At 37.0% G+C, this 13,853-nt stretch overlaps 1 protein-coding gene across 1 annotated transcript; it reads right to left on the bottom strand.

Moving 5' to 3' along the window:
* Window positions 1–4,521: 4,521 nt before the first annotated feature.
* Window positions 4,522–12,314, bottom strand: LOC101969848 (interferon-induced very large GTPase 1-like). The gene is made up of 3 exons (XM_040284839.2): window positions 11,996–12,314; window positions 9,396–9,496; window positions 4,522–8,479 (listed from the first exon to the last, which is right to left on the bottom strand). Exons 1-3 carry the CDS (start codon window positions 12,270–12,272, stop codon window positions 4,688–4,690), a joined length of 4,170 nt encoding a protein of 1,389 aa, XP_040140773.2. The 5' UTR covers window positions 12,273–12,314; the 3' UTR covers window positions 4,522–4,687.
* Between the last annotated feature and the right edge of the window lie 1,539 nt (window positions 12,315–13,853).

The following is a 13,853-nucleotide window of genomic DNA, read 5'->3' as shown; positions in this document are numbered from 1 at the left end:
AACATGTAAATCAATAAATGCAAAGGTCAAAGGCTGTTTATTCATCTCAATAGACACAGAGAAAGCCTTTGACCAAATTCAACATCCATTCATGATAAAAACATTGAATAAACTAGGGATACCAAGGACTTATCTCAATATCATAAAGGCTATATATATAAAAAAATGCAAAGCCAACATCATAGTGAATGGGTAAAAATGGAAAGCATTTCTTTTAAACTTTGTTACAAGGCAATGATGCCCACTCTCACCCTTCTATTAAATATAGTGCTAAAAATTCTAGCCAAATTCTGGACAGGAGAAGGAAATACAAAGGTTAAAAATAGAAAAGGAAGAAATCAAATTATCACTGTTTGCAGATGATATGATCTTATTCTTAGAAGTCCCCCCCCCAAATATCCACCAGAAGACTGCTTGAGCTAATAAATAAGTTTATCATAGTAGCAGGTGGCAAAATCAACACACAAAAAGTCAATACATTTTTCTGTACATCAACAATGAATCTGCCAAAAAAAGAAATTTACAAAAATTTATCCCAGTGCCGGAGCCATGCGGCGCTCCTCCCATCCCGGAGGCCCTGTGGGAAGCAGCAGCAGCAGCAGCAGCAGCAGCCGCCGCCGCCGCCGCCGCCGCCGCCGCCGCCGCCGCCGCCGCCGCCGCCGCCGCCGCCGCCGCCGCCGCCCGTGTGCAGGGGCCCAGGCGCCAGCCGCGTGAAATGCTGCCCAACAGCTGGTGCTCAACATGCACCTGGTCAAGAGCCACCGCCTCCAGGATGGCATAGTAAATCCAACAATAAGAAAAGATTTCAAAACCATACAAAATTCTACTGTTGTCCAATTGAAGGATGCCAAGAGGTCCCGACAGACCATTTCCTCAGTTTTCTCTCGTAAAACAGCACTTTATGAAAATGCATGCCGAGAAGAAGCATAAATGCAGCAATTCCTGTGGTAACGAGTGGGACGCAGAGGACTGTGGCAAGATCTTCCAGTGCACATGTGGCTGTCCCTATGCCAGCAGAACGGCATTACAGTCTCACATCTACAGAACTGGTCATGAGATCCCTGCAGAACACAGGGAGAGATCCACCTAGTAAAAAAAGGAAAACGGAAAACTACCTACAAAACCAGAAGTTATCTAATAAGACCACTGAACCATTGAGCACCCAACCCCCTCCTCGGCCAGATCCTTAAGAACTAGAAACTTCAGAAAGAAAATTAGTAACTTCTTTTGCAGATTCTTGCAGCTCTAATGCCAGAAAACAGAGTGTCACACACCTCCCAGATATCCTCAGAAGTTGTTTCTACTAAAGCCCAGAGTGGCTCTGGTTAAACTTCCGGTCATGCAGTTCTCTCCTGTGCCTGTATTTGTGCCTACCACACGACTCTTCCACCCAGCCTGTGGTGTTAGGTGTGGATCCCGTCTCCACCGCAGGTGCTGTGCACTTAGTGCCCTTGTCAGTCGGAACCCTGATGCGTGGCCTAGAGTCAGAGGCTTGTTCTCTTAAGGAGAGCATACCTCCTTCAAAAATTATAAATCCTGTCTTTGCTTCTGGTGAGTCCTCATCGTAAAGCTTACCTAGGGGCTGCCAGCTACCAATGATCTCATTAGTATGCAAAAATATTTCTGGAAATAACAAGGGTTTTAGGAATTGTTTACTACCATGGAGAAAGACCAAATATGTTTTTAACATTACCACACCTATAAACACCCTTCCTGCACTCCACAGCAGACCAAAGTGGGGCACCAGAACTGCTTCCCACCATGCACCTACAGGCAGCATCTGACTTTTGTCCTCAGTGTTAAAGGGAAAGAGGACACCACCCTGCAACCCCGGATTTCAAAACTTTATACTTGTGAGCTTGATAGGGCGAGAGTGCAATCTGCAATTATTTTAAAGTTACTTTTTCTTCCATCCATCACCCATATTTTCCTTGAATAAAGAAACACAGGTCTAATAAATGTATCATTTGTGTCTTGAGGCTAGCAATTACATAATAAGTACATCTAAACTATCAAACTTACTCAGTAATCAAGAATATTTTCTATTTTGAGACAAGGACAGCATCAAGTATGTTTGGGGGGTTCTCTAGTTAGTAGATCATGTTTTTGTTTGTTTGATTTTTTTCTTGGTACTGGGGTTTAGACCCAGGGGCACTTAACCACTGTGTGACATCCCCAGTTCTTTTTATTTTTTCTTAAAGCTTCACTATGTTGCTGAGGCTGGCTTTGAACTTGAGATTTTCCTGCCTCAGCCTCCCAAGCTGCTGGGATGGCAGATGTTTGCCACTGTGCCCAGCCTGAATTCTTAATTATTGCCAAACTCTCAGGCAAGTGCAGCCTGTGTGTTTTCAGAGTTTACCCCAAAATGCTCTGTTCTTTCTGTGGCACATGCTTGTGCTGCTGAAAGCTAACTCCTCAAAATAGAACTTAAGAAGGAAACTAATGATTCATTAAAGTAAATTGATGGTTTTGGTAATAATGCTTATCCCATATGTCTGAAAGAGAATTGGTGATGGATTAATAATATATCCAAGCAGATGAACTAAAACCTAGTAGATAAGTTTGCTTTGGTCACAGTTACCTATGAATATGAGTTTCCAAATGAACATAAAGCCTTAACTTAGATTTTCATTGTTTTAGAATCATCACTACCTTAATGTTCAAACATCTATTTAAGTTGTCCTGATAAAGAAGAAATGCATGCTAGTTTATGGCTTTTTGTAAACACATATGCAGTGATCTATGGCTTTTCTTCTGTTTGTGACAATGTTTGTTAATCCAGCCAATAGTTATTTACAAAAAGTGGAGCATGTGATTTTTCTTCATGTACAAGAACTGTTCCCCTGCAAAACCTTAGTTACCTGAATTGTCCTAAGATCATTTGTAAAAATTGAAATACAATGATTAAAAGAAAGCTAGAATTAAAAACAAAAAACTATCCCGTTCACAATAACCTCAAATAAAATACTTAGGAATAAATCTAACCAAATAGGTGAAAGAACTTTACAGCGAATATTATAAAGCACTGAAGAAAGAAATTGAAGAAGACCTTAGAAGATGGAAAGACCTCCAACATTCTTGGATAATTAATTAATGTTATCAAAATGGCCATACTACCAAAAGTGTTATACAGATTCAAGGCAATCCTGATCAAAATACTAATGACATTCTTCACAGAACTAGAAAAACAGTCCTAAAATTCATTTGGAAGAATAAAAAACCCAGAACAGCCAAACAATTCTATGCTAAAAAAGCAATGCTGGAGGAATCACAATACCTGACTTCAAATTATACTACACAGGAATAGTAATAAAAACTATATGATGCTGGTATAAAAATAGACACATAGATGAATGGAACAGAAGACACAGAGATAAACCCACACAGATACAGGAATCTGATCCTTGACAAAGGTGCCAAAACACACATTGCAGAAAAGATAGCTTTTTAAACGAATGATGCTATCCAGATGTAGAAGAATGAGACTATTTTTTTTCTTTCTTTTTTTTATCTCTCACCCTGCACAAAAGTCAACTCAAAATGAATAAAAAAACATAGGATTAGGCCAGAAACTATTCAACTCGTCTGAAGCAAACCCAGGGTCAGCACACCAAATATAGGCACATAAATGACTTTCTCGATAGGACCCCTAAAGCTCAGGAAATAATATCAAGAATTAATAAATTCAATGGCTTCAAATTAAAAAGCTTCTGCGCAGCAAAGGAAACAATTAAGAATGTAAAGAGGACCTTCAGAATGGAAGAAAAATCTTTGCTAGCTGCTTTCTGACAGAGGATAAATATTCAGAATATATAAAGAACTCAGAAAGCTTAATACCCCTCCCCAAATAACCCAATTAACAAATGGGCAAGAGAACTAAACAAATATTTCCCAAAAAAGAAATACAAATAGCCATGAAGTATACAAAAAATGTTCAACATCTTTAGAAGTTGGGGAAATTCTGATCAAAATCATCTCACTCTAGTCACAATGCCAGCCATCAAGAATACAAACAATGGATCTGGAGTTGTAGCTCAGTGGTGGAGTGCTTGTCTTGCATGTGTGGGGCACTGGGTTTGATCCTCAGTGTCACATAAAAATAAACCAATAAAATGAAGATATTGTGTCAATCTACAGCTAATATATATATATGTATATATATATATATATATATATTTTTAAAAGAATACAAGCAATAATAAATACTGGAATGGATGTGAGGATAAAGGAACACTTTTACATTCTTTGCTTCCTGGTGTGATATCTCACCTTGGTCCCTGAGTAATGGAGCCACCTGTCTATGGGACAACTTCTTCAACTATGAGCCTCCAAATAAACTTTTCCACCTCTAATATTGTTCTTGTCAGGTCTTTTGGTTGCAGCAACAAAAAAGCTGACTAAAACATTTTTCTTTGTTATTTCTAACAAATATTCAACTTAAACTTTTGGTAAAATAGCAGTTTTAGAGGTTAATTACTAAATGGAAATTAGAATAATATAATAATTTAAAAACTTCCAGAATAGATCCAAACTATGTGTTTAATTAGTTAGGTTTAATTATCTGTGTTACAAAAGTGCTCATCACAGAAGGAAATGCAACAGAAAAGACAGATGAGGAACTAATAAGATTTTTGAGTATTTATCCTAATTTATAAGGCAGTAGAAATCTTTGTACCAGAAAAAAAAATCAATCAATGCTTTGACAGTGTTTGTAGGACAACTTGAAATTAGTAAAAGATTCCTCTTTTTTGCTCTCCAGATACAGAACAGGGTTGTTTGCCATCTTGAATGCAGTGCACATCTTTTTAAAACTGTTTGCTGCCTGTTGGAATAGCTCTAGGGCAAGTTCTAACTTATATCTGTTGGTTAGCAAGTATGTGATTCCTTGAGATGCAGCCTCAGTCTCAGTTTGGATCACTTGTAGAATTTCATGGAAATAACTAGAACTGTATCCTTCATTTCGTTGTTCTCTCATGTGTATTATTTCTTTAACCACATTCATAATTTGAGTTGTTCTCTTTATAATGTCTTTTTCAAATTCTTCCACAGGAGACCCATATGCTTGGGACTTTTGAGAAGTGAAAACATGTTTAGAATAATTGATAGAAAATGCTTTCTTTGTTTTACGGTACCTAATTTTGTTGACAATATTAGGATGCTGTTTAAAATGCTCTAGCAGAATGTTCTCTAGATCAATTTCAATATCAGGATCCTCAACAGATGGGGATAAGGGAGGCAGTAGAATGGAGATGTTCTCTGACCAGATCTTGTTGAACACATCCCTCAGTTCCTTATCATCTAACTCCATGCTCTTGGAGGACACAGACATTCCCCTGATTTTTTCTAAGAACATATGTTCAAATTTTACTTTTTGCTCATTCCAAAGATCTTGTATTTTCTTTCCACTAGTCATAACCTCACATTTTTTCATTAGTTCTACTATAAGCTCCTCTTTAAGAGTCTTCAAATTGTTTTCAAATTTAGCTTTCCACTGAGCTAATATATCTCTGTCTGTATCTTCTCGAAAATACTTTTCAAGTTTTTGCTTAATGGCTTCATGTTTTTCCACCACTTGTTTCTCTACTGGGCTTCTATTGATCTCTTCAACTCCTCCATTCTGAATTTGGTTGGTTAGCTGATTCTGCAATTCTAGCACATGACTTCTCAGCTCCCAGGTCCAGCTGTTGTACAAGGTCTCTAGTTTATTCATGACCATAACCTCCTTGGTGTTCCTGAACCTGAAGATGAAGTTCTCATTCATTAAAGTCTTCCATAAATCCCGTATCCGGACTTTAAGTTCTGATAACTTTAAAATATTTCCCCTGGATTCTTCTTTGGCAAGGTTAAGAATCCGGCTTTTCAGCTCCTGGACATTTTGGCTATAAGAAGGGTTGGGAGGGGCCATTGGGGGATAACCTTCCCAGAGACAAGCAAAGTAATGGATGTGGGTCTTGACATCAAACTTAATGATATCATTGAACTGGCATACATCTGGGCACTGTTCATATCTGGAAGCAGCAAGGGCCATTCCATCTAATTTCTCTTGCAGCCATCTTCGCCTTGCCATATTTTGATTTGTATTTATAACTTCTTCTATATTTTGATGAACAAATAGGCATCTTGGGGAGATAGTCAGTTGTTTCATCCTGAGAAAGGCATGGACAGCTATTTGCAGAATATCTTGCATTTCTGAAAGATTCTTTCCAAAAATATTGATCAGAGTTAAGTTTCCAAGTCCAATGACAAAGGTTGCCAACTCATTTTTCTTAACCTGTGCTTCATTGATGAGCTGTGGAACCTTAAGTCCTTCTGAGTCCACAACAAGCACAAAATCAAAACCCAGCTGTTCTCTGAGTATCTCTTCCACCTTCAGAAGCTGCATGTAGGCCCCCTGGGTACACCTCCCAGCACTGAGACTAAACTGTAGGCCAAACATTGCATTCAGCAATGTGGACTTCCCTGAGCCCTGCAAGCCAAGGACAGAAAGAACAAACACCCGTTTTTCTCCAAGTTTCTCAGAGACCTTGTCAAAAACAGCTGCCACCCATTTCAAGGGCACATATGAAGCATCTCCATCCATCAATTCAATGGGAGCCCCAGATACCATCAGATCAGCAGCCATTTGGGGAAGGGAGAGAAATAGTGTATTTGTTTGGGAGGAAGCTTCTTCCAGAGCTTCATAGATCTGGCCCACCTCTCTCAGGAATTGCTCAATTCCTAGGGTGGACTCACTGATCTCTTTGGAAACATCTTCTAGTTCAGCCTCCCAGAGTCTGAGGGAGTCAGTCTTTGACTGCTTCTGCTTCTCTGTTTGTACTTGAGCCAACAAGAAACTGTGCCTCTGGTGGAGTGTTTCTAAGTCTTTCTTGCTTAGTTGTTCCATGAACATACTTAGCCTTTGCAGAAAATAGAGCTCCATGTGAGTCTCTGGGTGTGATTGAAGACCATCAAGAAGAGAATTCATTAGGTCATTAAGGTCAATAACTTTGTGATATTGTTCACAGCGTATTTTTTGCTTTTCCATCTCAATCTCATTTTTGTATTGTTCAATGCTCCGGTTCCCTTTTTTTCTCACTTGATAGAATTCCTTATCCTTCTTGCACCAATCATACCATAGCTGTCCCTGAAGGGGAAGCAATTCTTCTTTTCTCTGAGATAGTTTCACTTTCCCCAGGAGATCTATGATGATGTCAGCCTTTTTTCCTGCTTCTTGACAATCTCTTTGATCCTCATCAATTATAAATTCATACTTCCTAGCAATGTTGGCACAGTTATTCAAACTGCAAGGAGATGTAGAATTCTTCAGCAACTTTTTTAATGTAGCTGTAATTTTGTCAGCTAATTCTACCTTATTTAGATTCTTGATACCAATTCTTACTTTGTGAGGATCACACTTCTCATCCACAATGTTTTCTACATTTTCAAACAAACAGATGAGTGGTTTGAGTGATTTAAAAAATTCAGGTAGAATGGAACTCTTCATTTTTTCTATGTCAGAAGTTGATAGGAGGAGTATAGTAACTGAGGAGACCTCAAGCAAGAACTTCACTTGCTTCTCATGCATTTCACCATTTCCATGGAGACTGGTGAAGGCAATACAGTTTTCAAATCTGTCCTCAGCTCTTCCACTTGGACAGAACCAGCATATTTCCACAACCCCTTCCATCAAAAGACAGCTGTTATTGTCTTTCTTAGAATGATGGTGAAAAAAATTGTCATGTTTGCCCTTACTCAGGAGTGAATTCAGAATCTGTGACTTGGAAGTGGAGACAGAATTTCCAACTCGTATGAAAGATACAATGGGGGTAGGTTGCCAGCAAATCAGTTGATTATCATAATTCCTAATTTTTTTCTCCCAACCTATTTTTTCCACCTCTTTCCAGCTTCTCCTGACTTGCCTAAGAGACCAAAGAGGGAATTCAATTTGGTGATTACAAGGACTGGGAACCAAAAATGGGAGAGCAAATTGACAAATGGAAAGTTTGGTCACCATATACTGTCTTGTAAAATCATCTGCACAGTGAAAAATTGCCATTTGTATGTCCATTGGGTGAATGCAATTTGGTATTATGGTTGTATGTGCTTCTTTGATAGTGAAAAAGTCTTCAAATGTTGGCAATTTCCTTTCTGATTCTGTAGTTTTCAGTGTCTGGGATACATTAGAAGTTGTTTCTATCTTACCTCTGTAAACTAGATACCTTGAATGGTAATCTAATACCAAGAGTTTCTCCAAAAAACAATGTGGTAGTTCCCCCTCAGCTCTTGGTTGACTGCCAAGGAAGGAGGTCTTATTTATAAAAAGATAATTGACTTTGGACATCTTCTTGGGATAATAGCATTCTAGATTAAGCCTCTTGATCAAGTCATGAAAGCGTTGATTTTTAATTGTTACTTCTTTATCATTGCATTGTTGAATATCTCTGGGAAGAGGAGTAAATCCGCTGGATGGTTTCTTTGGGTTAAAGAATTTTTTAAGTTTCTAGAAAGGAACAGAAACAATGATAATGGCTATTGACACTCTACAATAAAGAGACTTAGTTAAACTTATAATTTATTCATGCATGAATATATTCTTTAGCTTTCCAAAAATAAATTGAGTCCTTCTATGTGCTAGGTAATGGGCTGACCAAGGGATGAAGTATAATTCAGAATCCAACCTTGAAGGGCTTAAAACTTAATAGTGAGAGTTTTAAACAAGCATGTAGTCAATCATACTTCACTGTTATGCAAGTTAAAACACAAATGCACTGGAAACACATTTGAAAAAGTGACTAGATTTTCTTGGTAGATAAAAGTGAGAAGACTGCTTGACTTTTGTAGCAGATCATCATGAAAGTTGACAGGAAGTAAAGAGAGTCTAAGAAGAAATAGGAAGGAACCTACCATAAGAAAGATGCTTGTGCGAGTTTTATTATGGAATGAAATGGATTTTTCTCAGGCAGAAGAGTGGTAGGTGGAGGCATCTTAGATAAAGAGAACAGAAAAGTCAAGGCAAAGATGCGTGAAAGTTGGTCATATTAAGGTAACAGAAAGAAATTTTGAATATGTGAGCAGAAAAAAATGTAACTAGTGAGGAAAACTGAAAGGAAAATAAATTGAACTTTATTCAGTAACTTTTGACTTTGATAATCTCACATTATTATTATTATTATTCTAATTTTGGAGAGAAATGATTCATAAAAATAAAGAAATGTGTTCGCAGTGATACAGAAAGGAAGAGGGAGATGGACCTCTTTGGGACCTTGCTCTTCTCTAGGAAAACTTGGAGGCATATTGGTGCCAACTTGGAAAGACTACTAGAGTTAGTAAGTCTCTGAGATATAGACCATCGTTATGACCTAGGCACTCCACTCCATTCTAGGGCAAGCATATGTGCCCCAGAGTTGATTACAAACCTTAGAAACAGTTAGATTCTGCTTTTCCTCATCTGGTCCTGCTTCATTCTCTTGTTTCCTCTTGTTTGGCTTTTTGCCACACTTTCCAGTGGAAGATCCAGCTTTGAAGGGAAGATAATGTTAATTAATCTCTCAATTAAGAAAGCATGAAGAGGCTTTTTCCTCATCTACAACCACTAGTTTGGAACCAATAGTTTGACATAAATAATTGTGATGTCAGATATAAAAATGGCACAAAAACAACAATAATCATTTCAGAGTAATTGGGGCATTGCTGACAGAGTGTTCTCCCTCCCTATTATAAGATTTTTTTTCATTAGGATTCTTATATTGAACACTTGGAGCATGTATTTTAATAAGATGTATCTAATCTTATTCATTTCAATATATTTTTTGAAGTTTTAATTCCATGTCTTGAATGCGTTTTTGGGCAGTCCTTATAACTACTCCATTAATATTTAAATAAAAAAGATATTCAATAAGTCCTATTCAAACTTCAAATTTCAGTATTTGATTTAAAGCTGAGGATGCCATTCTGACTGAAGTGAGGTGGAGTCTTACCGTAGTTTTGATTTGCATTTTCCTAATTGCTAGAGATGTTGAAATTTTTCATGTATTTATTGGCCATTTGTAGTTCTTCTTTGAGAAATGTCTGTTTAGTTCTTCTGCCAATTTATTGATTGGGTTATTTGTATTTTTGAAAATCACACACACTTAATGTAGACATCTTAACCCAAGACTGTAAAACTCCTTAAAAACACAAGTGGAAAACTTCTTGACATTGGTCTTGGCAGTTACTTCTTAGATGAAGCAACAATATAGGCAGTGAAAACAAAAAAAGAGCAAAAGAGCCAGGCGCAGTGGCCCACACCTGTAATACCAGTGGTATGGGAGGCTGGGGCAGGAGGATTGCCAGTTATAGCAAATGAAAGTTTAACAGGAAGATGAATGTTTATGTTTGATGGAGATACATCTAACTAAAAAGCTCCTGCACATTAAAGGAAGAAAATAACAGAGTGAAAAGACAACATATGGGATAGGGAAAATTATTTACAAACTAACTATCTGATAAGGTGTTAATGTCTAAAATATATGAGAATCTCCTACAACTCAATAGTAACCAACAACCCCCCCCCCCAAGAACACCCTCCCAAGACAAACTGATTTAAAAAAAGAGCAAAAGAGTCAGGTGCAGTGACCCACACCTGTAATAGCCTCGGCTCCAGAGGTTGGGGCAGGAGGATCGCCAGTTCAAAGCCAGCCTCGGCAAAAGCGAGGTGCTTGGCTGGGGTTGTGGCTCAGAGGTAGAGCGCTCACCTAGCATGTGTGAGGTCCTGGGTTCAATCCTCAGCACCACATAAAAATGAAATAAAGATGTTGTGTTTACTTACAACTAAAATAAATAAATAAATATTGAAAAAAAGTGAGGTGTTAAGCAACTCAGTGAGACCCTGTCTCTAAATAAATTACAAAATAGGGATGAAGATGTGGCTCAGTGGTCGAGTGCCCCTAAATTCAATCCCTGGTAATTCCACCTCCAAAAAAATTGAGCAAAAAAATTAAATAGAAATTTCTCTAAAGAAGACATAAAAATGGCCATTAAACACATTAGAGAATGCTCTACATCGACAATTATTAGGGAAATTCAAATCAAAACCACATTGAGGTGCTACTTAAACTCATTAGGATGCATGAAATCAAATAAATGGAAAATAACAGGTGCTGGAGAGGAGGTAATGAATTAGGAAATTTGTACATTGTTGGAGATAATGCAAAACAGTTCGGCTACTATGGAAAACACTTTGGTGTTTCCTCAAACATTAACTATAAAATTATCATATAACTCAGCAATTCTACTCCCAAGTATACACCCCAAAACATTGAAAATAGGTACTCAAACAAGTTATTTGTATGTATATATTGCCATAATAGCACTATTTTCCTTAGCCAAAAGGTAGAAACAGATCAAATGGAAAACAAAGTGTGGCAAATACTTAAAATGGAATACTATCTACACATAAAAGGCATAAAGTGCTGATACATGCCACAATGTAAATGAAGCTCAAAAACATACTAAAGTGAAAGTATCTAGGCACAAAATTCACACTGTATGATATCATTCATATGAAATATCCAGAATATATAAATACATATAAATATACAGAACACAGATTCATGGTTTCCAGGGTTTGGGAGGAGTAGGGAGGGTAAAGGGAGGAAACTGTTTAATGGGTAAGGGGCTTAACTTTAGAGTAAAGAACATTTTTTGGAACTGGACAGGTGATATTTACACAACATTGTGAATGTACTAAATGCCATTGGATTGTTCCCTTTAAAATTAACAAATAAAACAAAGGTATTGTGTCCATCTACTATATATATATTATATATAATATATTATATGTATGTATTATATATATGTAATTTTATTTTATGTGCATTTGAGTTCAGTAAATTATTTTTTAATGAAGCAGCATGAAACATAGCTCCTTTTATAAATGATGCTGTCATGTCTATGTGGAATTAATTACAATGAAGATTTCAGGGAAAGTACTGAATCATGTCCGGCAAAAGAAGGGGTGGATTAGTTTTAGACTTACATTCTTCTATGAATTTGCTGATCTTCTCTGCCAGGCTGCGCTGGTTTATGGCTTTCAGGACCTCGTGGGTCACAGTCTTCGAGTATTCTTCCCCATAATATTGGATCAATAGGTCAGCAAGTGTGAGTGCGTTTGCTTGCTGCAGAGTGCCCCTACGAATGTGGTCATATCCTGCAGCAAGAGGTATGCTTGTCAGTCGGAATTTGAACTTTGACAATTCCTCCTCGATGAGGTCCTCAAGGATGGTAAGAAGGAATTCCTTTGATGTGCTTTCCATTCTGCACAGTTGAATCCTGAGGAAATGATGTCCTTGAAGTTACTGACCTGAAATGGATTATCACATGAATGATGGGAATTACATGAGGCAAGTGCTTGAAGAGAAGTCAGAAAAAGAGAAGTAGAGGGGAGATCAGTAATGTTTTGCTGAAAAACAAAACAAACCCTGATCCTCAGAAGATGTGCCTATGGTATATATTCCTTACATAGAGGATATTTGTCAAAGATTCAGAACAACTTACCTGCCTTCCCTTTTCCCCACAATCTTGCTGTATCCCTAGAATTCCCAAGATTGTCTATTAGATGGTATCTGTTTGTGGAGAATAGAATGAGATGGGATCCTATGGAGTGGGATGTATGTTATTTCCTAGTAGATAGACACCTATTTCCTAGTAAAGAAGTAAGTGAATTGTAAGCAGTTACAATGAATGAAAGTTTAACAGAAAGACAAAGATACTTATGCTTGTATTACTTGTGTGTCTTGGGTGGGCAGGCATCTTTTTTTAAAGGAGATTTTATTTTCATATGAAAATTGGGACAAACAATAGGAATAGCAAAAATTAGTTCTCTGATTTCTTGGCATTCAATAGAATCTTTACCCTTCTCCTGTGATTCCTACTCTCATTTGCTTCTACTTTGTCCCAAGCTGAAAAATAACTTTTCTAGGTGTGTAAGTATTTGAAATTAAAGCCATTATCACCATCTTTTATCAGTAATATTGCTGTCTTCTCCAACCCACCTCATCTTCCCCATTAAAACCCTGAGTATTCTTGAAGCTACAATAAAACATCTCTTTTCTAATGTTTCTTTTGATTTTCCCACAAAGATGAGATGTTATCTAATTTTCAACTCTCATAATTCTTATGACACTTGTTATAATTTTCTGTGTCTTTCAATTATTTCCCTCTGCTAGGTAGCAAGGATTCTTAACTAAATAAGCAATATACCGAGTATCAATTACATCCTGACTACTATGATAGATGTGCAACATAATTATCTTATTTATTTGTAACAGAAAATAAATAGGTATTATCCTATTTCATAGATTTAAAAACTGTAAAGCTACATACAGTAAGATAAGTTTGTGAGTAGAACAATACATACAAGTCTTTCCAGTTCAAGAAACACCATTTTCCCAATACACCAATGGATATTACTCATTATTATGTATACTTCAGTTTATATAAAAATGCTTTTATTTAATTTATTTTTTTAATTTAATTTATTTTTTAATTAAATACAAAAATCAAAAGATCTTTAACTTTGCTTCTTTTTCCCACCTTCTCACCCCAAAATCACCAATTATGTATTTAACTTTTTGCTTTCATTGCCAAATTAACATCAGGCAATATTTTAACACAGTGCAACAAGAAATGGTCCATGTGATGGATTCTCAATTATAAAAATAGAGACAAGATTTCTTCCCACAGAGTATTTTCATATCAGGTCGGGGTAGGATGTAGAAGGAAATGTAAAAAAAACAGTAGAAAAACAATAGAAATATTAGTATGATTATTTCTGCTATTCAGATGATGGAATAGGATGATGTGGTGAAATACTACCATGGAATGGAGGATAGGGA

This window comes from Ictidomys tridecemlineatus, chromosome 4, assembly GCF_052094955.1.
Source record: "Ictidomys tridecemlineatus isolate mIctTri1 chromosome 4, mIctTri1.hap1, whole genome shotgun sequence".
Classification (NCBI taxonomy): Eukaryota; Metazoa; Chordata; class Mammalia; order Rodentia; family Sciuridae; genus Ictidomys; species Ictidomys tridecemlineatus.
The sequence above is the reverse complement of the archived record's forward strand: the minus strand, read 5'-3'. Positions and strand labels throughout refer to the sequence as shown.

Coding starts and splice junctions, on each gene's coding strand:
- LOC101969848 (XM_040284839.2), bottom strand. CDS start 12,272: ATGGAAAGCACATCAAAGGAATTCCTTCTTACCATCCTTGAGGACCTC. Junction 9,497..11,995: donor CAGCAAATTCATAGAAGAAT/GTAAGTCTAAAA, acceptor TTCCCTTCAAAG/CTGGATCTTCCACTGGAAAG. Junction 8,480..9,395: donor AGAATCTAACTGTTTCTAAG/GTTTGTAATCAA, acceptor GTTCCTTTCTAG/AAACTTAAAAAATTCTTTAA.